Source organism: Peromyscus maniculatus, chromosome 1 (genome assembly GCF_049852395.1).
Source record: "Peromyscus maniculatus bairdii isolate BWxNUB_F1_BW_parent chromosome 1, HU_Pman_BW_mat_3.1, whole genome shotgun sequence".
In the NCBI taxonomy this organism is placed as follows: domain Eukaryota; kingdom Metazoa; phylum Chordata; class Mammalia; order Rodentia; family Cricetidae; genus Peromyscus; species Peromyscus maniculatus.
The window spans coordinates 128,860,332-128,888,249 of NC_134852.1; the positions used below are offsets into that span (position 1 = coordinate 128,860,332).

The window sequence follows — 27,918 nt, forward strand, 5'->3', positions numbered from 1 at the left end:
ACTCTTTACTGACTGAGCTGCCTCTCCAGCCCACCCTTTCTTCTTATTAAAAAATTTCATACCAGGTGCTCTATAATAGTTTTCTGAGTTATGTCTCACAACCACCCTTGGTAGACTCTTTAAAACTCTCACTGTAAAGCCCAGTTACAGAATGCAAATAGTGTCATTAAATTAAAAACAAACAAACAAAAAAACCCCACTGGCAGTAAGTTATTTAGATAGGAACCAGCAAAAAACATTTGTGGCCTTCTTTTCCTGCCAACTTGAATCTGTTGCCTGTTCCTCTGGACATTTCTGTCCCCCACTGATCTGTAAATGAGCACAAATATATTAAGGCTTAGAGTTGGCACCTAGGATTCAGCAACATTTTTCATTTATAGAGAAAACATTTCGGTGAATGCTGTACATTTTCCATCGACCAAACAGGAAGAGGCTATCTCTATACAGATAAGCAAAAAATACCCGACAACTTCAGGGAACACTTCTAGGGCTTTAGGTCCTGAAGAGAATTCTTATGGTCATTTACAGTCAAAGCCCTTAGTTTGCAGTGAAGACTACTTCTCCCAGTGTGCATCTCGCTTGCCGTAAAGACTGTGCCTGCAATTGCTAACTCGCAATGCACCCTGGGGATTGTAGTCCATGGAGGCCCAACCGCTCAACTGCCCGCCAAACAGCCACCGGAAGTACCGGCCCTGAAGGGTGGAGTTGGACCGGTGGCGGCGGCAGCGGTTGCCAGGATCCCGCGTTGCCGCCTGAGGGACCCGTAATATGGCGGGGAGGAGGAGGAGGAGAAGGCGGCGGACCCAGATGCGCTCTGTCTGAACCGACTGAGGCCTTTGCGTTTCGGGGAGGCCGGTCCACGGGCAGGGAAGCTGACCGGGCGGTGGGTGTTAGGTGAGTGCGAGCGGACCGGCTTCGTCTCTACGGGTCCAGGCTGAGCTGAGACCCTGGCAGGCGGCATTGATGTCCCGCGGAGCACAGGGCGGGCGTTCCGGTCCGGGTTTGGCGTCCCTGGACCACGAGCCCACGCAGGCACCGAGGATGGGGAGTCGGGAGATGAGGACCGGGGGACTGCGAGGGGATGCTTGAATGCTGGCTCCGCCCAGTGAAGCATCCTGCGCTGAGGAATAGGCATAGGACTTGGGGCTTCTGCTTGGTGCAGTAGAGGCTTGGGCTTCTCCCTTGCTGTAGGAGATGGAGGCGTCCCCCAGGGTGTGCACTGGCCATTTCTGAACGCTTGTTATCACAACCAAAGGTCCTAGGAGCGCTGTTTACTCCACCTTTGCCACTCTGGGGCATCGGCACGGGGATGGTGAAAGCTGGTTCTCCCCGAGCACCCCTGCTGCTGCTGCTAGGTGGTCCCCACCCTTTGCTTCTTCCTACCTCCTACCTTTCTCCTTCGGATTCCAGCCTTCTCACCCCCCAGTCCAGGCACATGACAGCCAGCTAGAGATGGATTTGGATGAGGAAGCCCTTGTCCCCTTTCTCATGTTTTCAGGTCACATTTGAATCTTAGCAGGAACCAAGCATTGCCTCCTTTCTCCAGGAGTCCACACGCAGGTGATTAAAAATCACTATTACTCCCCCACGCCCCCAATTAGGAAAGCAGACCCCACGTATTAATGCTTTCTACATGTCCTACATACAGTACTGCTGATTGCTGTTTGTGTTTTAGCTCATAGGCTTCATACACTCGCTTTGCGACAGATCCCCACTTTATAGATAGGAAGCTGGGGTACAGGGATGATGTTAGCTTACCACAAATGTACAGCTAGTATGTGCCTAAATAAAAGATCTTTCCCCCTTTACTGACTCTAATTGGAAGTTTATGTGTTCCGGGGAACTTAGTGGTAAGCAGCCAGCTCAGAAGCTGTGTTACCTTTGTGGTTCCCTTCAGTGACATTTCTGGCAGAGTGCTGGTTGTGAATGAACAGATAGGAGCTATGAGTCTATAGGGTTTGCCAGGAGGCTTACTGGACAAAGGTCAGTCCTACTCAGGTATAAATGGAGTAGACAAGGCATGTCTGGACCTGCTGAGGCTGGTATGAATGTAAATGGACCTTGGACCAGTAATGCCTGATGGTAAAGTATGGGGCAGTAGATTTGTGGTTGGGATCACCTTGTCATCAAGATTCCATTAAAATAAAACCTTGCTTTCAAGTGCTAACTGTGATGTGAGAAATGTAGTAATCATCTAATCCGGACTCACTCTTTTTAATGGCTACTTTTTGGTTTTTTGAGACAGGGTTTCTCTGTGTAGCTTTGGTGCTTGTCCTGGAACAAGTTCTGTAGACCAGGCTGGCCTCAAACTCACAGAGATACGCCTGGCTCTGCCTCTCGAGTGCTGGGGTTAAAGGCATGCGCCACCGCCACCTGGCTTACTGGCTACTTTTGTAATATAGAGGTACCTAGTTCTCTGGAAATACGGTTCTCAAAGCTGCCATTCTCAGAATTCTCTTCATTCTGCTAGTCTTACTTTACATTATTGTTTGATCTACTTGCCCTAATTAATTTATGCAATAATTGTATTAAGTGTCTACTATGTGCTGACACCATTCTATGTCCTGGGGATTCAGTGAGCAAGACCGAGAAGGTTCTTATGGAGCTTACATTTTGGTGGAAGAAAACACACAAAACTCAAGGAAATAAACGGGATCATTTCAGATAGTGGTAAGTGCTACATAAACTGGGAAACAACAGGGTAATGTGATAGTGACTGAGGCAGGGGAATTAGGATCGGATGATTGGAGAAGGCCTCTTGGAGGAGGGGACATCCAAGCTGAAACTGATGGGTAAGGTCCAGTCATGCTCCAAGAATGTCTGATTCATTGTCACGCTGTAAGTCACTGTTTCTGGGCCTTTGCAGTGTATAGGGGAGGATGGACCACTCAAGAGATGTGAATAACTTTCTGCAACAGTGAGCCATCTCTAGTATAAGAAAAATAAACCAATGAGGACAGTTTATGTTCTTAATTTTCCCAGACTTGAGTTTCTTGCTTTCTGTGCATATGCACAGAAATTATATCACATTTGTACTTCCTTTAATGGTAAAAATAAAGACTGTGTAGTAAAATAAAAAAAAAAAAGTTACTTAGCAGAAATTAATCTATTGGGATTTTTCTTACATCTCAGCTACTATAAATTAAGTAATTAAATTTTGGCTAAGATATTGTGATATGAGTTGTTAAAACAATTGTGCCTGAAGGTATTTTGTTGCTTTCTAGTCCTGCTTTTTAAAAAAGTGAATGTAAGCATGCAAAACAGTCTCAGCACTCTAGAGAACCAGCTGTTTCTTTGAAATTAATCTTATTGTACGTAAATGGAGCGGTTATGAGCGACAGGAGGGAGACGAGTTCTGTGCTCACGGTTGCGGCCGCTCTCGTTCTTCACGATCTGGTCAGAACTCTTAAGTGCTTTTTCTCCCTTTCTAACTGCACTCGGGTTTTCCCTGACTCTTTGATATGAACTTATACATTTTATAACTTACGTCTTAAGAGGCCCCGAAGGGCAGCATGTTCCTTCTTATTTCATGTCTGCATGGCCCACATCATGAACTGAATTCCCCTGCTCAGTCTTTGTCTGTTAAGTAGTTGCTTGCCTTCAAATGAACATTTAAGGAGTAAGTGCTGTGGAAACTGGGAAACAACAGGGTAACGTTTATTGCACTGGGCATTCCCTTTCCACAGTTTACTGGGTCCCTAGCTTGTTATGATCATGACAGTGTTCCTTTTGTTATTTTCCCTTGCCTTATAGGAGCCAGGGCTTTGTAATGTTATACAAAATAGGCAATCAATAAGTATTTAGCACTTGCTTAAAAAAAAAAGGCATATGCTGGCTAATCCTTCTGGTTACCTGGGATTTTTATAACCCCAAAGTTTTCTAGAAATTGTAAAATTACTGGGCTGATTGTTTTTTTTTTTTTTTTTTTTAAAGATTTATTTATTTGTTATGTACACAGAAGAGGGTGCCAGATCTCATTACAGATGGTTGAGAGCCACCATGTGGGTGCTGCGAATTGAACTCAGGACCTCTGGAAGAGCAGCCGGTGCTCTTAACCTCTGAGCCATCTCTCCAGCCCCTGGGCTGATTGTTTTAAGTTGCTTGGTCATCTTTCAGGTTTCCAACTATAAAATAAAATTAATTCCAGAGTCAATAGGTTTTCAGTTTTCCACCTCTGCCTGAGTCGGTTGGTATCCATGGCATCAAGATGAAGCCTTAAGATACACAAACATGCCGGGCGGTGGTGGCGCACGCCTTTAATCCCAGCACTCGGGAGGCAGAGCCAGGCGGATCTCTGTGAGTTCGAGGCCAGCCTGGGCTACCAAGTGAGCTCCAGGAAAGGCGCAAAGCTACGCAGAGAAACCCTGTCTCGAAAAAAAACCAAAAAAAAAAAAAAAAAAAAAAAAGATACACAAACAGAAAATTCTTGTGAATTTTAGGAGTGTTTAAATATTCCAGTACTTCTCGGTCATAAGTAAGGTGTGTTTACCAGCACACTAATAACAGCAATTTCCTTTCTCCTAGTATGACAGTGGGAAGATGGAAGAGTACGAGGAATTCTGTGAGAAAGCACTCGCCCGAGTTCAGGAAGCATCACTGTCCACAGAGAGCTTCCTGCCTGCCCAGGCAGAAAGTATCTCACTCATCCGCTTCCATGGGGTGGCTGTGCTTTCTCCACTGGTAAGCTTAGTAATTATTTATGTATTAAAGATTTCTCCCATTCTTAAGTATATTTGCACAGGAATGTGGGTGCCCGTGGAGGCCGGAAGAGCACATTGGATCCCCTGGAGCTGGAGGTGGACAACATAGGTGCTTTGAACTCAACTTTGGTCCTCTGGAAGAGCAGTATGCTCTTAACCAGAGTCATCTCTGCAGCCCCTTTCTTTGTTTTAAAATAACTTTTAAAATCTAGTGAACAACTATTGAACAATAAATGGAAGGCTTATAAACAGCTGACAAGATGCCTAATGTTTTTTCATAATTAGAGAAATACAATAGAAATGAGTTAGCATTTTTTGCCTACTGGATTTGCAGTGATCCCATAGGACTTCATGCTCTTATATTGTGGGGAAAATGAATGTTTAATGCACTTTTAACAAGAAAATCAGTTTATTTTTTTGGCAAACAGTTTGGTAGTATTTATCAAAATTTAAGTGTCTGTAACTTTTGACTCAGCAATTCTATTCAGGAAGAATATCTTACAGTTGTGTTCAAACAAATATGTACAAGTTATAACAACATTATTTAAAGTAGCAAAACATTGATCGCCAACCTAAATGTCCATTAATAATTGAGTGGTTTAATCATGTCCATTGTATACATTTCATGTACTCATTAAAGTGAATAATTAGATCTAAAAGTGCAAGCATGGATGGCTGGCCTGAGCTGCTGCAGACAGCATGCTTTCAGAGGCAGCTGGAGTTGTGGAACCTGGCCTGGGTTTAAATCAGTTTTGCCACTCTCCTGCTGGGCAGAACTTGGGGTCCATTTCATTAACTGCTAAATGGGAATACAGATGGTGAGTGCTGACCTCATAATGCTTTTTGGGAATCAAATAAATACATGTAAAATGCTTAGTCCCTAGATCATACGTAGCATTCAGTATATGTTAACAATTTGCAATTTTTAAAAAAGGGTGGTATATTCTTTCTCTGGCAAGGGAAATAAGAGAATAAGAGGATAGTAGAGAAGTTAAATTTATCATCATAGACAATTTGATAGTTTTTTTTTTTCAATGTGTGGCTGACCATACTTTAAATCAGAAAATTAAATAAGTAATTTATTTTTGTTTTATAAGCATCAAAAAATCAATGTTTTCTGTTAGCATTTTGTAATGAAAGTTGTAAACATAGAAAGGTTGGAAGGTAATACAGTGACCATCCATAACTCCATACCTACTACTCACTACCTACTACCTACTACTCATCGAAGATGAAATCTTTGGACATTCAGAGGAAGTAGAGAGGTGACGTGTGCACTGACAGGAAGGGAAAAGCTGAGAATCCCAAGTGACACCTGTCAGAAACTGTCGGATGAGAAGTTTGGCGGCCGCCCCAAGGGCTCTTTTGTCTGTCATTTAAAGTGTTTGAGAAGTGAGCAAGGTGTTTCTTTGTGAGCTTGATTTTCAGTTGGGAATAAGCTACATTCAGTGATATGCACTGGTCATAGGTGACAGAGCTCCTGGAGTCTTAATATGTGGGTTACATCTGTGGGACACTCACATGAAGTCCTCGCAACCCAGACACTTGTCAGATGATTTGTATAAGGTTTCGGTCGTTCTGATTCAAAACTTGCTGATTTGATACTTTTACTGTTGAATCGCGTGTTTATGATGTCTTGCAGCTTACCACCGAGAGGAGAAAGGCAATTCAACAGGAAAAGCAGAAAGCACTTGATGTCCAAACAAGAAAGCAGGCCAATAGGAAGAAAGCTTTGCTGACTCGGGTCCAGGAGATTCTTGAAAATGTCCAGGTATGTCAGCAAACTCTTTTAGATTGAAATAAAGATGTCACAAAGTGGACATTGATAACAGCTTTTCAGAAAAGCTGACAAATTGTTAAGTATGCCTTATTGTTATGTTTGGGTGTAATTTGTTGGAGAGAATCCATTTGTTTGTTAGTGCCGCCCAGTACTTGAATCAGAGAGGGTCCTTAGACAGTGGCACTATACACTGGGTATAATTGCTTATTGTCCGTCTTGTGACTACAAACGTTGAATTTTCAGTGTCAGAGATGATAGAATTGCCCATTGTAGTTAACCCCTGAATTAATTGGACTGTGTCGTAAAAGGACCTTCTTATTCTTTGCTAAAATAAATAACAGCCTTCAATTATTTGGGGTGTGTGTTTACATGTATGAAACTTTTGCTCTTAGATATGGAAAAATGCCATCTAGATTAAGCAAATAGGCTGGCCTACATATATCTCCAGATCCAAACTGAACTCATTCAAACAATATCTACATCTTTTGTAATTATTTGTATTTAAATTAATTCATGTTGATGTAAACAATTTATTTAAGGTTTGGGTCACTTCATACTAAAAAGAAAAAACAATGATTAAAATGGAACAAGTGATTTCTGCCATACATAACACTTTTGGTTTTTGTAGTTTTCAGGGTTTGTGGTTTGCTTCTGTGACTCCTGCTGGATGACCGTGGTAGTAAGCCTTAGGGTGTTTCCACTAACTGCTGCGTTTCCCTGTGGGGTGGCATGCAGTGTGGGTAGTAGATTTTAATTTGCAGAGGATAACTACTGTCTATATTGGTTAGTGTTACAGTAGTTTATTGACTTACTGGTTGTTTCCTGTTACTACAACAAAAATGGCAGAGTGTTCTGGATCTAGTCCATGGAGAGGAGCAAATTGCTATTAACAGAGCATACTAATGAAATTCCTCTTGAGTCCCAGAACTTTCTGTTTAGAAAAGCATACACAATATCAGCTGTAATGAGTTTCTTTATAGACAGGGATTTCATGGAATACAAATAGATTGGGAGGGCCTCTTCAATCCATGAAACCTATGATTCAGTTATAGATTTAATTTTTAAAATTTAGTTTGTCTAACCTAAGGCCCATTTTACTGGAATAAAAAAAAAAAAAAAAAACAGCTGTTGAGCATGAAAGGTCTGAACTCTGCAAGGTTTTGTATGGTAGAATAATGTGTTTTGCTTAAGCCTTGGATCCCGGGAATATGCACCCCTTTTGGTTTGTTTTTGTCCTGAGGTCATCACCAAGTACACTTGTATTGTTTACTGCACAGTACCTGGAGACCGTTATGTGTCTTGGGACTTATAAGGTGAAACTCAAGTGCCATACAGTCTAGCAAAACAAAACAAAACAAAACAAACAAAAGCCCACAGAAATCAGCCGCTCCAGATTTGCAGTACTCAGAATGTAGGAGCTCTAACTTGGTTTTTTCAGTTGGTCTCTGAGGTATACAGTTATTTTCATCCTAATGTGTCAGCTGCTGACCTACTTGTTTGAAAACATACAGCTTGCTGACTTCACTTACCGCCAGCCGATCTAATTAAAGTTGGCTTTGTAAGCTGAGTTCTAAGTGGAAAATTTCTAATTTCTCAGTAACAAACTACATGGATGAGCTATTATTTACGGCAGAAATGCCTCATTTTATAGAGAGGGCTTTTGTTTGTTTTTAAATCAAAACATTTTTTCCCGGCTAGTACACACAGAAAGCTCACAGAGAGAAACACCCTCTGTAAAGTAGAGGTGGAGCTGTGCTCTCAGCCAAAGATCCTAAAATATTTTTTTGTTTTGTTTTTGAGGCAGGGTCTTACTATGTAGCCTTGGCTGGTCTTGAATTAATAGAAATTCACTTATCAGCCTCTGCCTCATGAGTGCTAGGATTAATGGCATGTCCACTACATCTGGCTAAAACTTCTTTTAAAAGTCTTATTTTTATATTTTGCTTGTGTGTATTGTCTGTGCATCATGTGTGCCTCTGGTACCCATGTAAGCCCAAAGAGGGCATTAGATCTCTGGGAACTAGAGTTACAAATAGTGAGCTGCCTTATGGGTGCTGGGAGCTGAACTTGGTGTCTAAACTAATGAGCTATCTCTCTAGCCAATTATAGAGTTTTTAGGATAAGCATATAAACATTATTGCTTGAATAAGCATATAAACATTATTTTGTTTTGCTTTATGAGAAGTAACTAGTAAAACATTTGCTTACTTGGTATTTACTGCATAAATTTTTTTTTTGGTTTTCTATAAATTTTATTTATTATATAAACAGTGTTCTTCCCGCAAGTTTGCCATATGCCAGAAGGGGGCATCAGATCTCATTACAGATGGTTGTGAGACACCATGTGGTTGTTGGGAATTGAACTCAGGACCTCTGGAAGAGCAGCCAGTGCTCTTAACCTCTGAGCTATTGCTCCAGCCCTTGTTTGTTTGTTTTTAAGATTTATTTATGTGTACACCAGAAGAAGGAATCTGATCCCACTATAGATGGTTGTGTGCCACCATGTGGTTGCTGGGAATTGAACTCAGGACCTCTGGAAGAGCAGCCAGTGCTCTTAGCCACCGAGCCATCTCTCCAGCCCTACTGCATGTATTATTATTGTTAGGTGACAACTTGTCTTAGGAATCGTTGCTGGTAGTAATAACACACGGTTAGAAGGAGGTTAAAGACATTGCTCCTCTCCAAGATTAAAGTGAACGTGGACGAATTGTGTGTATGTGTGCAGACATACTCATTTCAGAAGAGATCATTTGCTTCCTTCCTTTAAATAAACAGGCTAGGATAACAATAAAGTTCTTTTGTAGTGGTTTTATTGCCATGTAATTAAGGGTAGAGAAACTGATCATTGAGTGTATTTTACTTTTCTTTTGTCCTTTTGAGACAGTTTCATTCTATAGTCCAGGGTGGTCTTGAACTTAAAGCAATCCTCTTGTCTCAGTCTTTTGAGTGCCGAGATGACAGGCATGAAATGTCCGTTGTGTTCTCAAAATCAGAACTCTAAATCTCCCTTTTCTGTTTTATTTTAGAAAACAATGAAATCAAAGTTGTTGTTGTTGTTTTATGTAGGGCACAACTTCAATCCCAATGCTTGGGAGGCAGAGGCAGGAGGATCTCTGAGGTCAAGGCTTGTCTGGTCTACATAGAGAGACCCCATCTTAAAAACAAAACAGCTACAACAAAGGCTTTTTTTTTTTTTTTTTTTTTTTTCCCCTATAATAGAGAAGTACTAATTTTTGAACATCCCTTTTCAGGTTAGAAAAGCACCGAATGCCAGTGATTTTGATCAGTGGGCGACAGAAACCATTTACTCTAATCCAGAAGTCACAAGCTTGGATGCTCCTGCTACAGTCCCAAACAGCTTGCCAAGCCCCACCGAGCACTGTACTTCAGTAAAGCTTGAAAAGATAACTGGACTTTGGCCTGTGGGTAATAAAGACCAATGTAACCCTAATGGGATGAGCCTGCCTAGAGACTCAGAAGGGTCTGGTTCTCCGAAGCGGTGTGAGAGTCCAGACAGCAGGCAGGCAGAAAATGGAGCTGCTCCAAGGCTCTCTGCAGAGAGCTCCCAGGAGACTCTCATTTCTGATGGCCCCCTCTTAGCAAAGGAAAAACCGGACCCATCGTGTTTGCCTGAAGGCACTCCAGATCCCTACATAATGAGCCTTCAGAATCTAATGAAGAAGTCAAAGGAATACGTGGAAAGAGAACAGTCTAGGCGAAGTCTGAAAGGTAGTACAAAGAGAACTGTTAGTGAAAGCCATTCAGACAAAGAAAACGATGCTGCTAAGGCAAATGACTGTGTGAAGGAGAAGGCCCTACCCATGCCCACAGGCAGGCACTGTGGCTCCGCCATCCCTGACAAACCAAGCCTTAATAAGTCAAACGTTCTCCTCCAAGGTGCTTCTCAAGCAAGCAACATGGGCACGTCAGTTTTAGGTAGCTTTTCCAAAGTAGATCTCCCTGTAGGAACTGACTCTCCTGCTGTTCTAGATGCCGAGTCAGATTTTAAAGTTATTCCCACCTTGATTACTGAAAATAAAGTTATCAAAAGTCTTACAGGTCCATATGCCAAATTACCTAGTCCTGAGCCAAGTGTGAGTCCTACAATGCATCGGAGGCGTTCTAGGCCATCATCAGCATGTCAGATCCTTATAAATAACCCAGTAAATGCCTGTGAGCTGAGCCCAAAGGGAAAAGAAGAGGCAGGGGATAGAGTCGTTCCAGCTGACACTGCAACAACAAATGAATCTGAAATTGTGCCAAAGTCACCGGCTGATTTAGCAGGAGTTTGTTCCAGCAAGGTTTCTGCTGGCAAAATAGCATTGGACACCACGAGAGATACGGTTGTGGGTAAGACGAGTCAGGTCCATCAGGCCTTAGGAAATCAATTAGACAATACAGCCACTGTTGAGGATGCTGCTGTGGAAGGCCCCTTCACACCTGATGAGCGGGGAGTGCAGAAAGTAGATAGTACTTGTATGACTGTGCCCACGTTGCACGAACTTCACACCACCAGGCAGTGTGTAGCAAGTCAAACTGCAGAAGATGTGTGTGGACTCAAGTCAGCCAGTATGTCAGCAAAAAACTCCTGCAGTCTACAAATGGAACTGAATAAATCGTACGATGTGAAAAACCCATCTCCCTTACTTATGCAAACCCAGAATTCCAGACAGCAAATGGACACGTCTCCAGTGCCCTGTGGAAATGAACAGTTTTTGGATAACACTTTTGAAAAAGTTAAGCGGAGACTTGATTTAGATATTGATAGTTTGCAAAAAGAAAATTGTCCTTACATTATAACAGCTGGAGTAGCTGAGCAGGAGAGGGAACATCTGCCCGAAAGAAGATACCCGAAGGGATCCGTCTGCATTAACAAGAATAAGATGCTAGAAACTAGCCCTAAAGGTAAGAAGTGTTTGCTGCCTTTCAAGGTGATAGCACCTTTTTAATTTTGTTGTTGTTGTTTGTTTGTTTGGTTGGTTTTTTTCGAGACAAAGTTTCTCTGTGTAGCCCTGCTGTCCTAGAACTTGCTTTGTAGACCAGGCAGGCCTTGAACTCACAGAAATCTGCTTGCCTCTGCCTCCTGAGTGCTAGAATTAAAGATATGCACCACCACCGCCCAGCAAGGACCATATCTCTCTTAAAATTTATTTGTGTGAGTGTGTGTGGGGAGGGGAGGGGGGAGAGCACATCTGATGAGTTTATGTGCATCATGTTCGTGCCTGAGGGCATTAGAGACATCCCGTTCCCTGGAACAGGCGGTTGTAGGCCACCTGATGTGAGTGCTGAGAACCAAATCTTGGTCCTTTGGAAGAGCAGTGAGTGTTCTTAACCTCTGCTGTCTTCAGCCCTGAGGACCACATCTTAAAGCTAGTCAGACTTTGGAGACTTTTTTTTTTTAAGAGTATTTTGTTATTATATACATACAGTGTTCTGCCTGCATGTATGCCGCATGCCAGAAGAGGGCATCAGATTTCATTACAGATGGCTGTGAGTCATCATGTAGGTGCTGGAAATTGAACTCAGGACCTCTGGAAGAGCAGCCAGTGCTCTTAACCACTGAGCCATCTCTCCAGCCCTCAAGACTTTGGAGACTCTTGGCTGCAGTGGTGAGATTGTTGAGTGAGTGGGAAGGTGAGGAGGTGCAATCCTGTTCTTACTGAGTGGCCTGAAAGACAGGGAGAGGCCAGTGAGAACGGTTCACACTGGGGAACTCGCCATGTCTGGCTTATAGCATGTGAGGCCCAGGAATACCCTCTGGACAGAAGCGTAGTCAGATCGATGGCAGAAAATATGAGCTGTTAGATATTCAGTGAGTTTTCTCAATTTAAGGGCACGTGTTTCTTTTCAGAAGGCCAGGAGATACTGAAAAGCAAGATGTTAGCTTTTGAAGAAATGCGGAAGAGACTGGAGGAGCAGCATGCCCAGCAGCTGTCACTCCTCATAGCGGAGCAGGAGAGGGAGCAGGAGCGACTGCAAAGGGTGAGGCCCTGAGATGTGGGGACCGGCTAGCCACCAAGAGCCAGCTGAGGCCCTGAGATGTGGGGACCGGCTAGCCACCAAGAGGTAGCTGAGGCCCTGAGATGTGGGGACCGGCTAGCCACCAAGAGCTAGCGGAGGCACTTGTGCTGACTGGTCTCTGCTCTGCATAGCTTTTTTTGTTTGTTTGTTTGTTTGTTTTGAGACAAGGTTTCTCTGTGTAGCCCTGGCTGGCCTCAAACTCAGAGATCCACCTGCCTCTGCCTCCTGAGTGCTGAGATTAAAGCTTGCACTATCACTGCCGGGCTCTTCTGCATATCTTATTCTAAGGTAGTCATTGGTCTGGATGTGTGGATAAGATTTTGTTGTCAGATGGTAGTTCTAACATTTAGGTCCTTACCTGAAAGCAACTGAGTAATTTGTGAAAGGTTATCTTATTGAATCCTTAATTTGGAACTCCTAATATTTTTAAAGGTTTTTAAAAAGTAGATAACTATACATTTTCCAAGAACAACATAAAAATATTTGTTTTGTGATTATTGTAGTCATATCTCATTTTAAATTCAATTTAAAAATAAAAAAACTAACATTTAAAAAAGTGAAATCAGCCAAAGAAGTTGTAATTTTGAGGGAGGAAAACTTGAGATAACAAGAATGTACTCTTTGTTACACATACTTTTGGGATAAGCCTATAGTGACTTACTTTCAGATGGCATTAAAGGATCTAGCATGCTATGATAGATACATGGTCACTCTGTGGTCACTCTGTAGGAAATAGAAGAGCAGGAGAAGATGTTGAGAGAGAAGACGGCTACCTCAGATGTCTCTGACTCGCACAGTGCGCTGGAGCTGGAGTGGAGAAAACGAAGCGGTTCTGCCCTGCTGGACACGATGCTGTCCCAGGTGGACTTGCTCCGGACTCCAGACAACTCTGGTAGATTTGAAACCTTGTTTTCCACTTGAAAGTTATTGTGCAGTAAGCTTTTCTAATCTTACCTTCCTCCCAGTAATCTAATGCCCATCCTGCCCCTGTTTGCCAGCTGCTTAGTAGCCATGAAAAATGACATGATACGGGATCTGAGACCACAGAGCAGGTGTCCGTGAGAAGACTACCTAACAAGGCGAACAGACAGTTGGGCCCTGAGCCTTGCTGCTCGTTCATGCGGCAGGTGACATGCTCAAGTGAGAACAGTTGATTATCTCCCAAGTGATCTGGAATTACCTCTAATTCCCCAGTAGCAGTAAGAGCTTTTCACAGCATCAATTATCTTGAGATTCCGTTTGCCTTGAAAAGCTCCATCTGGCACAGAAGCTGAATGTCCATGGATATTTTAAGTCTGCATTTGGGTCCATTTCCGAGTTGACCGTTATTCATGGAGTGTCACAGTGTTTACTGCAGTGTTTTACACGTACTGATTATGTGACTTCCAATATAGATCACTATACTCGTCTGTACTGTATGTTTCTCTAGACTTCACGAATTCTGCCCTACAATATAGTTTTGGCTCTGCAAGTGAAGCACCGTTCTACCTCTGGGGATCCCTGGCCAGTGGCGTGACCAAACTCTCAGGAACAAGGCCTTTCGGAAGGGCCCAAGCTAAACGGTCTCAGGTGGGCAGTCTTGATATCTGTCTGTTGATTAGTCGTGTTTTTACATGTTTATTTATTGGAGTGGGGGTGACCTGCATACCACAGTGTGTATAGAGGGTAGAGGGTAACTTGTGGGAGTTGGTTCTCCTTGTCTACCATGTGGGTCCTGGGGGTTGAATTAGGTCATCAGGCCTGGTGCATGGTGACGTTACTTGCCAAGCATCTCACCAGACCAACTGATCTTTTTAAAGAGCTATGTTATTTTAGGTTGTATACTGAACATTAATTTCATCATTTTTTGCCATGCACTAAGCAGCTTGGCTTTTGGTACAGATGAAACTCCAGGAGCAAATGCCTAGAGAGAAATTTTAGCTGGTGGTGATAGATTAAGAATCATAATTGAGCATGGTGCTAGGATTCTTAAAGCATTGTGTCTAATTTCTTCTAGGTTTTTAGTCCAGAAATACAAGCAAAATTTAACAAAATAACTGCTGTGGCAAGAGGATTTCTTACTCGTAAACTTATGCAGACAGACAAACTGAAGCGGCTTCGGCAAACTGTGAAAGTAAGATTGTTGGAATTCCTTGTTTTCACTTCATTTCAGTCTTCTGACCGCTGAGCTCAGAGCTCAGATCAAACTTTTTGGTATCGTAATTTAGTTGATTTCATATGTCTGGTAATCAGAAGTTCTTTCCAGATTATTGCCCTCCCCTTGACAGAGTTGTATGGAATGCTCATTTCCAGGCATAACATGGCTGCTGCATTGCTGTTTATTTACGTGTGCGCGCGCGCGTGCTGAGGCCACAGGAGTGTGGTAGACCAGCTCCCACACTTATTTACCCCAGAAACTCTTAAGGATTGAGGGATAAGAAACTTAGAGAATTTAGAAGCGGACTGGAGAGATGGCTCAGAGGTTAAGAGCACCGACTGCTCTTCCAGAGGTCCTGAGTTCAATTCCCAGCACCCATATGGTGGCTCACAACCATCTGTAATGAGATGGCACCCTCTTCCGTATACATAATAAATAAATCTTTAAAAAAAAAAGAGAGAGAATTAAGAGGCAGAGAGAAAGCACAGAATAGACTGAGGTGGGCCTGGATTCTTATCCACCAGCCCAGAACTTTATTCCAAAGGGCTATTTATAACAATGCCAAGGGGTGGAGCAAAAGACCTCCCCCTTGCTAGATAGATCCTTACAAACACCTGGTACCCAAGCCCGTGGTCCAGTCAGCCTCCCATGCAGTCCTGCTGGGTACAGCCACTAGGAAACCTAGTGCGCTCCAACACAGGAGAACATCAAGTGTCGTGGTCATCACTCTCGACTATGACAGGGTCCCTCATGGAGCAGTCTCCTGTCTCTGCCTGCCCTAGCACTGGAGTTGCAGGCCACGTGATCGTACCTGGCTTTTTCCATGGGTGCTGGGGCTTTGAACTCAGGTTCATATGCTTATACAGGGAGTGTATCCTCTGATCCATCTCCTCAGCCCTGCTGCACGCTTGAACTTGCTGCTGTGATTTTTTGCATAAAATGTGCATAAGATTAGGCTTACCAATACCCTGTCAGGAAGATGGGTGGGACTTGTGCGGCCCCGCCCCTCCTTGAGGATTTGTCCAATTAATGGTTGATGGGAGGGACATTGTCTTTCTGGTGCAGCCACTGGTAAGATGCCCATGCTCTTGTCAGCAGCCCTAAATTGAGCCACCAAAAACCCAAGGCATGATAGTAGGAGAAGAGCTAATGAGGAAAGGGAGAGGGGGTTGGGGGAGGGGGAGGGGCTACCAGAGGGTGACAAGGGTGTGACAAAAGAAATGTATGAAAGTGTCATAATGAAACCCAAAATATGTCTGATTAATATAGTCAGGATGGCTCAGTGGGCAGAGTGACTGCCACCAAGACTGACCACCTAAGTTCAATACCCAGGACACACACAGAAAAAGAGAGCCAACTCCCAAGTTGTTCCTCACCTCTGCCCTGCACTATGGCACACAGGGTACACATCCTGAAAAGACATGTTTTTAAAAATGTAACTAGAAAACAAAACAAAAACACCCAAACCACTTTCTTTTTTTATTTTCCTTTCAAGACAGAGTTTCTTTATGGCTGTCCTGGAACTCACTTTGTAGACCAGGCTGGCCTTGAACTCAGATATTCCCCTGCCTCTGCCTCCTGGGTGCTAGGATTAAAGGCATGCACCACCGCTGCCCAGCCCCAGTTTTTTTTTTTTTTTTTTAAATTTAATTTAACTTTTTTTTAATGAGGCTGAAGAGATGGTTCATCAGTTAAGAGCACTGCTGTTAATCTCCAGAGGATTGGGGTTCCCAGCATCCACATGGTTGCTCACAACTGCCTGTAACTCCTGTTTCAGCGGGTTCCGATGCCCTCTTTGGGGAATCATGAGTACTGCACACATGTGGTGGTGCACATGAAGGCAAAACACTCATGCATATAAAAACAAATCTTTTTAAGAAAAGAACAAGAGCATATTAATATAGAAGACAGGTTTGTGTGTTAAGCTAGTACAAAGATAAAACAATCTTAATCATTTTAAATGCTTGGAGAACTTTCTCCTAGTTTCACTTGTTCTGTTCCAGAAAACCTGAGAGTGAGAAATGAAAGCCTCCACCCAAGAGGTCACAGCAGGGCAGGCTGAACCTGGACGAGGGGAGCAAAAGTTAGTCTGAGCACTGTGCCAGAGGGGGGGAATGTGGCTGCATCTGCCAAGAGGCTCATGGAGATGCCCGAGTTGTTAATCTGGGCCCTGGATTAGTAGGAGACTTCTGTCATGTCCCTGTGGAGAATAATAGAGGCAGGAAGCCCCCTGAGGTGTTGGGCCCTTTAGGACAGAGGGTATCCTTGGGCTCTCAGCACGCATTTCTTAGCTCTTCCCTGTCTCCTTCCCACCTGGTCCCTCCACCTCTTATGGTCCCGTGCAGTTCACCACACCAGCCTCTGGCACACGGACACTCACACAGTGAAGGCTGGGCTGGTAGGCCTGCCCAGAGGGCACCTGGGGACAGAAAGCTTGTTTGTGTGATCAACTGCAGATACCTTTGTGAATGAGGGTTATCATTTCTTCTGTGGGTGACAACTTGATGCCTCTCAAGAAGGAGCTGGTGTGAAGGAGTTTTAGAAAAAGACTTAATCTTCCACTCCTGAGTGGGTGATGCCTTAGTTCTCTTCCACAAAGTATGTATTTATTTTTAGAGACAGGCTCTCATTCCAGCCCAAGCTGGCCTCAAACTCATGGCAGTCCTCCTTCTTCAGCCTCTCAAGTGTTGGATAACAGATGTGTGTCACCATTCCTAGCCTGCTGAGCAGTCTTAAAGCAGCACAGGCCATTCCAGGCCTGATTTATCACTAGGTACAAATCTAAATCCAGCAATATGGTCAAGGTCATTGCCACTGCCTTCCTCCTCGTTAGCATCAGAATTTTTAGGTTCTCCAAATCTGGCATTCACCATAACATACAAATGTTCTCACGAATAGGCTGGTAAGGTCCCCGGACACCACATGTAAGTTAATGATGGGTGTTCAAGTGACTGCTAATCCAGAACCATCTGACCAAGTCAGGTGGCCTTCCCTCGTGGAGAGGACGCAGAAGCCTGTCTGAACAGCATAGTGTCGTGTTTGCAGTCCTCAGCATTCTGGGCAGGAGGAGGCTTTTGAGAAGCCTCAAAAACCACCGCAGCAGGAGGCAGGGAGACAAGCTGGGGTGTAGGGGCTGCTTGCTCTGTCCTCAGTAATAGTTTTGTGTTCTTAGTAAGTTTTGATGGAGAAAGAATAAAAGGACTCTCAGTGGTCATACATCTTCCTAGAGAACTGCTTTTGAAGGAGTGTCTCTTTCTTTCAGGACACCATGGAATTCATGCGAAGCTTTCAGTCAGAAGCCCCGCTGAAGAGAGGTGTTGTCTCAGCCCAAGACGCTTCCCTTCAGGAACGAGTGTTAGCTCAGGTAGATGCTGCTGTCCTGAAGGGTTCCCAGGAAACTGGTCAGCTTCTAACTGGAGACTCAGGGTTGGAAATGTATGTCTCTCTTCATTTAAACAGGGAAAATAGGATTCAATGAAAACTCCTGTGTGCTCTTATTCTAAATGTAAGATGTGCACACAATATGCATCGTATCACTAAATTGTAGCCTCATCTTTTAAGTGCAGACAACATTTTCTTCTTTCACACCCAGTTGCGAGCTGCCCTGTATGGTATTCATGACATCTTCTTCGTAATGGACGCAGCTGAGAGAATGTCAATCCTCCGCCATGATCGAGAAGCCCGCAAAGAGAAACTGCTGCGGCAGATGGTATGTGTGCCACATGGCTTTCTGATGGAGGGGCTTTTCTGAGCTTGGTGATGGAGGCTTCGTGTCAGTCCCAATGGTTCTGAAGCCAGATGGTCCCCAGGATGCCCAGCACCACCGAGCTCTGTAGTGAGCGCCACAGGAACCACACAGGGAAAGACTCCTGTACTGCGTTGTCTTTGGGTTTGAGGCCTCAGACCTTGACTGTTTTGTTCTGGTAGCTCATAGAAAATGTCAGCTGCTCTAGGCTGAGCTTTCCTAGCACATGCATACAGACTTTGTCATTTTTTTTTAATGGCCTCTAGAAATAGATTGCATAATGCTTTATTAACCTTGAATTTTCTCAATGCTGGTGAGAAAGGAACAACAGCTGCAGAGAGACATTGGACAACAGAAAAAAAACTCCTTAGCTAAATCAACCCGTTTACTTCAATGATATGTTGACCTCAGAATGGAAACTAGAATACATCCTGTGTTGGGGAAGGGGTTTTGCTTTTTTTTTTTTTAATTTTTATTTTTAAATTTTATTTATTTTATTTTACAATACCATTCAGTTCTACATATCAGCCACGGGTTCCCCTATTCTCCCCCCTCCCACCCCCTCCCCTTACCCCCAGCCCACCCCCTATTCCCACCTCCTCCAGGGCAAATCCTCACCCGAGGACTGCGATCAACCTGGTAGACTCCGTCCAGGCAGGTCCAGTCCCTTCCTCCCAGACTGAGCCAAGTGTCCCTGCATAAGCTCCAGGTTTCAAACAGCCAATTCATGCAATGAGCACAGGACTTGGTCCCACTGCCTAGTTGCCTCCCAAACTGATCAAGCCAATCAACTGTCTCACCTATTCAGAGGGCCTGATCCAACTGGGGGCCCCTCAGCCTTTGGTTCATAGTTCATGTGTTTCCATTCATTTGGCTATTTTTTTTTTCAATAATTGAGTAAAACCGAAATTTATTATAAGCCACAGTCGTCCTAGGGACCTCCATGCTATATGTATAGCCTTCATGGTTCTATGGGTTGTGGTCTGATTGTTCTTTATTTTATATCTAGAACCCACTTATGAGTGAGTACATACCATGACTGTCTTTCTGGGTTTGGGTTACCTCACTCAGGATGATTTTTTCTAGTTCCATCCATTTGCCTGCAAATTTCATGCTTTCATTGTTTTTAGACTTTGTCATTTTTGAAATCTGAAAAGTGATTCCAAATAATTCAAAACACTGCATATGAAGAGTGTGCTGGCTGAGTTTGAGGCCAGCCTGGTCTACAGAGCAAGTTCCAGGACAGCCAGGCCTGCACAGAGAAACCCTGTCTTGAAAAACCAAAAAAAAAAAAAAAAGAAGAAGAGTGCTAGCTGGCAACCATACACAAAGGTATAAATAAAAGTAGTAATTTTAAGTGTTTAAGATGAGATTACTTAAAAACATTAGTTAAGTGGCTGGCTATGGTGGCACCCACCTTTAATCCCAGCACTCAGGAAGCAGAGAGAGGTAGATCTGTGAGTTTGAGGCCAGTCTGGTCTACAGAGTGAGCTTCAGGACAGCCAGGACTACATAAAGAGACCCTGTCTAAAAAAAAAAAAAAAAAAAAAAATTACCTGACTTGGGATCATCCCATATTTTAAGACAGTGGTATTGGTACTAGTCACCTGACATTTCCTTTGTCCTTGAAGGATAAAATGAAAAGTCCACGAGTGGCGCTTTCAGCGGCAACACAGAAATCTCTTGACAGGAAGAAGTTCATGAAGTAAGTTCTTTCTGTCACTTTATTATCAACCAGTTAACTCGTTATCAGCTGGTCTGTTTATGTCCCAGTACGAAATAAACAGGGGCTGGAGAGATGGCTCAGCGGCTAAGAGCGAGCCCTGGCTGCTCTTGCAGAGGTTGTGTTCCCAGCACCCACATGGTTGCTCACAACCCTCAAACTCGAGTCCCCAGGGAATGATACCCTCTTCTCGTCTCCACAAGTACTGCATGCACGTGTTACATGTGTGCAGGCAAAATACCCATGCATAAAATAAAAAGATTAAATTAGGAATACCAATTTGCTTCTCTGCAGTCTAGCTGATAGAAATCCCCTCTTTTTCTTAAATGTAATTTTTTTTATTGATTCTTGGGGAATTTCACATCATACACCTCAGTCCTACTCATTTCCCAGTCCTTCTATATCTGCCCTCCATCCTTGTAACCTCCCCCCAAAAGAAAATACAGATAAAAAAGAAAATTAAAAAGAAAAATGATCTCCCCAGCCCTCTGGGTAACGACCTGCTCCCCAGTCAATCACAGCCTTCTCTCAGACCAGTCACAACCATCACTGTCTCCAGTTCTGCCTTTCTTGTGGTGCTGCTCCTTTGTGGCTTTGGGCGCTGCATGTGGCATGCACTGGACCCTTCTGTCCAAACAGCTTTACTTGTAAATGCTCATTACAGTGAGTCGTTAGTCTGGCTCAAGGCCTCTGGCTTCTGGTACACCATCAATACTGGACCCTCACCAAGACTCCTCTCAGATACCCTGCTGTTGCCCGTCATGGAGATCCTGTGGCTATGGTTCCACAAGACTGGCCCCTTCACATTCTCCAGTGGGTCATAGATGGGGTAGGTGTTGGGGTGGGCCAACTCAAGGTCCTGGTTGTGGGCCTGGGTGGTAGCTGAGTTGGTCAGTTCAGGCTTCCGATGGCCCAACGCTTCCTACTCCCTACCCCCACCTCCTCATCCCCCAGGCGAGTGGTGAAGCCAGCTCTCCTGAGCTCCCTCCCTCTCATTTTTTAAAGACAGGTTCTCACTATGTAGCCTTGGCTGGGCTGGAACATACATTGTAGCCTATATTGGGATTAAAGGTGTCTGCCACCATGCTGGGCAGAAATCCACCTGTTGATACAGAGATTCATTAAAATCAGTGGTAAACAGCAGATTTATCTTTTGATAAAGTATAAGTTATTTATCAATATTCATTCAGCTTATATGACTGATAGCCAAACAATTTCAATAATTAGTCCTTATATTTAATATTTAATTTTTTTTCAGCATTTAAATATATTCCCCCTGATAACTGAAAGATATCCTGAGGCAGAAGCTCAAGAGGAAGTATATTCTAGTAACTATCATTTAAAAACTTAAAAATAATTTGTTTTATGCGAATGAGTGTTTTGCCACCATGTATGTATGTCCACCATATGTGTTCTTGGTGTCCACAGAGGCCAGAAGAGGGCATTGGATCCCCAGGAACCAAAGTTACAGACAGTTGTTATTTGCTGTGTGGGTGTTGGGAACCTAACCCAGGTCCTCTGGAAGAGCAGCCAGTGCTCTTAACATCTGAATCATCTTTCCAGCTCCCAGAAACTATTTCTTGAAGTTAATTTTTAATGTGTCCAGCACAGACCTTTAGCAGGCCCCTCACTTCTCAATGCCCGTCTGTCATTTATAAGTCTGTCTCCTCCCTTCTCCAATACATTGTCCTTATCTTTATATTGTACCAGGGTTGCTGAGATGGGAATGCCAAATAAGAAGTTCCTGCTTAAGCAAAACCCTTCAGAGACAAGGTGAGAAAAACCATTTCACCTCAGTGAGAGGCTTTTCTTTCTTTTTTTAAAAGAAAATCTTATATAGTCAAAGCTTGCTTTAAAAAAAAAAAAAAAAAAAAACTTGCTCTATATCAGTAGGACTCTGCTTCTGAGCTAGAGGGCTGAGGCCAGGCTCATATTCATGTCTGGTCCTATTCCTGGCCACATGTGGGTCTGATCAGAGGTTCCTGGCACTGTTTGTAGGTCAGGCCATTCCTGAAAGAAATTTCAGACTAACTGGGAATCTTTGGTCCTTGTTTGAAAACTTTAGGACGTTGACTTAGTACACACACCTATTGCCCTTGTGAAATGGGCATCATCTCATGTTTGAGGAGTTGCCTTTTGTAAGGCATGTCAGCATAAAAGCTCAGGGGTTACATGTGTTAGACATTGATTTCCTGATGAAAACCTGAGGTCTGAGCTCCGAGTGAGCAAAATCTAAATCCCTTATTAATATGCTTTAGTCGGTTAGCTGCTTGTGACACAGAGGCCATGATGCTGCATAGATGGCTTTTTACCTCACCACTGTCACCTTTCACCCATTGAAAGAAAGTGGGAAAAATGAAGTTTGTCTTTTGGAATTAATTTTGCATTTAATTTGTCAACAGAGTCCTTCAGCCAAACCAAGGACAGAATGCACCTGTTCATAGGCTCCTTAGTAGACAAGGGTAAGAATGCCACACATGGGGATTGGAAAATGCTCAAGCCCAGATCAGTTCTTGAGACGGAAAAATAATTCTGTGTTCTCTTCGGAACCAGCTCTCCTACTGTATGTGCTGTAGTGCGTAGCATCGAGATCTGATTTTGTGTGCAGACCGCCCTCTTGCTGCACGGCTGTGTAACAGCTCTTGGTTTTCATCTGATGTTGGCATGCTTTCCTTTCTCATTTCATACCATTTTACTCATTATCTGTTTTAGTATACGCTTACTCATCAAGTAAGTTTAGCCTCATCCGGCGATTCTCCAAGCAGGTGTGAAGAGTTGGCTTGGCTCCTGCAGAAACTCAAGTGCAGCTCGTCTGATTGCTGCACGCGGGGCCTTCAGTTCTTCTCAAACTCACTTACGCCTTGAGTGGTTGATGCTGTGTGCTTGTTTTCTCTGAAGTTCAGACCTTCATGCACGTGACTCATTAACCTTTTTATATTCAATTAGAGCCCCTAAGACATCAGTGAAGGGGGTTGTGCACACTAGACAGAAGCCTTCACAGAGCAGAGCGCCTAGCAGAGCGCCCGTGTCAGGTGTGTAGCAATGACTTCCGGGGCCCATGACTCAGGCTTCACAGTGGGACATGCAATGCAGTCTTCCTTGCCACCATAATGTTGGCATATTCGTGGACATTCCTATTGGTGGCCTTTGTCTTAGCATTCTGTGGCATATTGGTGGACTTCCTATTGGTGGCCTTTGTCTTAGTGTTCTGTGGCAGCCAGGAAATCCTATGAGCTAGGCCGCCTGTCCGAATGACTAGTAATTTTATGGAAAACACTTTTTTAATTTGGAAAGTTGTGTAGAATTCTCCAGGCTTACTCAGAACCTTTCTGTAGATGAGTAGAAATGATCATCCCATGTCTGATGTGGGTCTGTTCAGCCTATGGCAGCCTACGGCAGCCTGTCAGCCAGGGTTTCTGAGTCTGCACATGACCACAAGATCCACAGTGAATATGTCTGGTGTGTGGAGGGAGTGCCAAGCTTTCCCTCTGTAAGAAGCCTGAGCCGGATCTCCTTATACTCATCATGTGAGCATTATTCAAGGGTGAAACTAAAACCTGTTCTGAAATCAGTTTGTGGTGGCAAAAAGGACAGATTCAGTCTTGAGCCAATCCCAAACTCTTACTGAATGCTTTCCCATTTGTTGGTGTTTTGGTTAAGACATTTTGATTATGCTCACCGGATTATGCAGCCCATTAAACTCCTTCCAATGCTATGCTCTCACCTGCTTTCTGACACTCCCAGAAAGTCCTGTTAATCCCCAAACAATGGGGGAAAGCTTGAATCCATTCTAATCTCCCCACTAATAACAATTAGGCAAGCTTTATAACTACATTAGTGAGTGGTTTCCTCCAAGTTAGACAGAGGAAGCAATGTTACACCAAGTGATGCTGTTACTGTTACTCCAGTCCTTCATTATCTCTAGTTGACATAGATTCCAAGAGGGAGGAACAAGCTGTCAGGAACTGAGATGACTGCAGACCTTGTGCATGATGCCCTGGGCAGAGTTCATAATGTCATACCTATCTAGGCTACTTTACAGGATCCTCTTTTGAAGTCACTGAGTGACAGTCCCTGGAGTTGTTTGGAGGTCACCGGGTGGGAGAGCCCGCTGGCTTTAGAGGTAGTCAGTCAGCTGGCTTTCTAGGAACGCAGCCCAAGCAGCAGCTCTGTTGCTTGTGACATTCCGGGAAGTGTTAGGGTGTTTTCAGCCCTTCTCACGGTAGTGTTACAGACTGTGGGAACACTCAGGGACATCACTGAAGAGTAAGTGATAGTTTGCCACGTGACCACTTTCCGTGTTTTGTTCTCATGCATTTCATCTCCATGACTTGTCACTTGTGAGTCTGTAACCACGGAAAACGTGTTCTTTCCACTGAGTAATGGACACTGTCAGGGATGAACAGGCAGTTGCTGTAGTTAATGTGTGATGAAGCTCAGCTTTATAGCTTTTGAAGTTTAATTGCGTTGCAGTGCAGTTAGTAATATAAATATAATCAACATGTACAATTTCTATGTTTTTAAACAAGTAAAATGCCTTGTTTTTCTAAAATTTTATTTATATGAATGTATAGACAATGAAAGTACAAAATTCTCAATTTCATCTTTGTAAATTTTACATAAATTTGGAATTTGATACACTGACTAAAATGCTAATTATGATTTAATATTGCTCTTAAAAGAATTACTTTACCCGCCGGGCGGTGGTGGCACACGCCTTTAATCCCAGCACTCGGGAGGCAGAGCCAGGCGGATCTCTGTGAGTTCGAGGCCAGCCTGGTCTACAAAGTGAGTTCCAGGAAAGGCACAAAGCTACACAGGGAAACCCTGTCTCGAAAAAACCAAAAAAAAAAAAAAAAAAGAATTACTTTACCCTGGCAGATTTCTAATGTCTTGGTTTATGTTTTAAATAATGCTTTGATTTGGTCTACATGAGCATGAAATCCTTAATTAGTAATCAATTTATAGAAAACTCCTGTTTGTTTTTGTATGAGAGAGAGTGTCTCACTATATAGCGCAGGTTGGCTTTGAACTTACAATCTTCCTGCCACAGCCTTATCTGCCAAAGACTGCAGCTTCCACACCCAGTTCAAAACACTTGTTTTTGTTATGTCGGATATTATACTCTTAGGCCGAGGTTGAATTTTCAAGTGCCCAAGGATTCTGCACAGCATTTGAAATTACTTAGTTTCTACAAATCAACTTTCAGTCTCCGAGCCTGTGTTTAAAGTCTGTTTCCTCTGTGGTGTTTGTGTGAGAGTGGATGTACAGTGGATCTGGGAACCACTGACCAAAGCAGAGTAGGGACTGGTGAGACAGCCCAGGAAGGGGTGACAGCTGAGTTCTCAGTTCCCATTCCAGTGTGAGCTGAGGCAGCTGACTGCTGGTGCTCTGCTGTCCTTAAATGAGACTAACAGTTTCTACCCCAGGAGTGCGTTCAACAACATGTATTGCTAACCCCACGCCTGGTAACTGACTAAGTTATATAATAGAAAATTTCTAACCTTGAGAAATAATATTAATTTTGCTCTATTTTTAGGAGCATATGCAGGAAAAATCCAAAGAAAGCGGCCAAATGTTGCGACAATTTAAGAAGACAGCATTCACTGGGATGAAGCGGGGGAGGAGGGCGTGCTGTTACCCACATTCCATTCCCTGGCTAGGACTTTTGACTTAGCCCTGGACTCTGTTTATATAGGCAAAGAGACAGCAAGGGCTGAGCATTTGTATGTATAATCTGGTCAGTTCAGAGAATCCCTGCCTCATTTTCCTATTAATGTTAGTTTGGGTGAAGATGATTAGCATATAGTAATTGCCTCGACTCTGAGCTCAGCATATATAAACATACTGTATGTGCCCAGAGGTCTATAGTTACCCTTTTTTATTAGTATAAGAAACTTGGACTTTAATTTTACAGAGTATTAAAAAGATACCACCAATTATAAATTATCCCTAAAACCTAAATTTCATTCATGACTACATACTGATTGCTGAATTTGATAAACAAATTAGATACTGTTCTATTCAAAAGGAAATTATTGCCAAAGTATATGTTTTTTACTAATTTTAAACACTCAAAATTCCATATTCTTTGTCTTGCAATGTAGCTACATAGGATGAAACACTTGCCACACTAAATCCCAAATAAGAAGTGGCTGGGGGTCATGGTTTTGGGTAGAACATTCCTGTAGACAAATAGTTGTTTTACAGAAATGTTAGGTTTCATGTATGTTACTATTAGGTACAGGTAGACTAGATTCTGAGTACTTTCTTGGAAGGTGGCAAGTTTAGGAAAGACAGCACAATCTTCATGAATATAGCACCTGGGAATGCACTGTGAAAATAGGGCCAGGAGAGTGCATGCAGTTAATTCTATTTCGTTTGTATAGTTTATTTCTTCATAGTCTTCTTTTTCCAGCATGCTTTACTTAGGAGAGAAAAAAGGGCTATTTAATAAGAAATCTGGATAGATAGCATAGTAATACTGTCTAGTTTAAAACTTGCAATAAAGGCACTGAGATTTATGACTAACATATTCATTAAATGCATCAACCAACAATGTACCAAGAGAATATGATTTCATGAAAGAGAATGTTACTTTTCATATAATTCTAAAAAGGGCTCTGTGCTTCTTACATAACATTGGGATTGTGTATATTTGATCCTTATAACTTGAATTTTAAAGATGGTAGTATTTCAAAGATGCAGCCTATATATATTCTTAATAACCTTTTAGGAATATTGAGATAAAGATTGTTTTTCTGATTTTCTTTCATCTGAGATTTGACTTTTATACCCAGCCATAGTTACAAAATAATAACCCACTCTGAGTATAAACTTGGTTTTCTTTATTGAGACTTACCATTTATTAAATAGAAAAAGAAGACAGTAAAAAAAAAAAAAAATTCAGGTTACTGCTGGGTGGTGGTAGTGCATGCCTTTAATCCCAGCACTTGGGAGGCAGAGGTAGGTGGATCTCTAAGTTTGAGGCCAGCCTGGTCTACATAACGAGTTCCTGGACAGCCAGGGCCAGATAAAAACCCTGTCTTGAAAAAAACAAAAAGAAAAAAAAAAGTCCACATTACAAACTTTTTACTTGTAGGAAGGTACACCAAATTATTTTCTCTGAAATGTGATTAACCGTGCTTCATTGTTCCAAACACTCAGGACACTCACTGGTATCATTGTGGGCTCTTCAGTAAGAAGAGGAGCTAACTTTGTGTAGATTACTATGCATTAGCAAAAGAAAACTGTGTTTTGGAAATCTACAACTACTTTTAGATTAAGGATGAGAAACTGGAGTGTGTCTTTAATTTCAAAGTAAAAGTTTGTGTGTTTTACGTTTGAATGTTCCCAATTTTTTCTCAGAAAAGTGCCAGGCACTGTTTTGTGCTTTTGAAGAAGTTTTATTTATATGCATTATCTTTATTGTTATTTTTACTTTGACTGGAATGTCTATTAATGTAAATTGTATTTATTTTTATACTTTGATTTTCACTAGTCTTGCTTCTAGGTAAAAGGCAAAATAAACTTTTCATCCTAAAGGGAATCTTGTTGGTTCTTTTTATTTTTAACCACAGAGGACATTTGGGGACTAGATACTGAGGAAGATGTGGCCAAACAGCATCTGAGATGATGGCATTTACAACTTAGACCCGTTGTTTAACAGGTAACCTGTCCTGCTGCTGATTTGAATAATGTCTGCTTCTTTGGAGCTAGACACCTGCCAGGAGCAATGGAGAGACAGGAGAGAGGGAGTGTTAGACGGGCTCTCACAGTGATGCCTTTGCCTTCCACACTGAGAGCTCTAAT

General features: G+C 42.9%; 1 protein-coding gene across 21 annotated transcripts; it reads left to right on the top strand.

Annotated features, from left to right (window-relative positions):
• Positions 1–668: 668 nt before the first annotated feature.
• On the top strand, positions 669–27,655 carry Ccp110 (centriolar coiled-coil protein 110). 21 transcript variants are annotated; one of them, XM_076550892.1, is made up of 18 exons: positions 680–894; positions 1,499–1,560; positions 2,577–2,670; positions 3,225–3,396; positions 4,525–4,680; positions 6,343–6,471; positions 9,732–11,385; positions 12,332–12,462; positions 13,231–13,393; positions 13,931–14,070; positions 14,498–14,614; positions 17,901–18,002; positions 18,231–18,347; positions 20,015–20,088; positions 21,817–21,879; positions 22,509–22,568; positions 23,053–23,138; positions 25,646–26,630. In XM_076550892.1, the coding sequence occupies exons 4-18, from the start codon at positions 3,331–3,333 to the stop codon at positions 25,696–25,698; spliced, it is 3,111 nt and encodes a 1,036-aa protein (XP_076407007.1). In that variant the 5' UTR covers positions 680–894; positions 1,499–1,560; positions 2,577–2,670; positions 3,225–3,330; the 3' UTR covers positions 25,699–26,630. The 21 variants fall into 21 exon arrangements, with proteins under 21 accessions (XP_042138397.1, XP_076407007.1, XP_076407066.1 ...); XM_042282457.2 differs by lacking the exon at positions 3,225–3,396 and having other exon boundaries at positions 682–894; XM_076550886.1 differs by lacking the exon at positions 1,499–1,560 and having other exon boundaries at positions 754–894.
• The last annotated feature ends 263 nt before the right edge of the window (positions 27,656–27,918 follow it).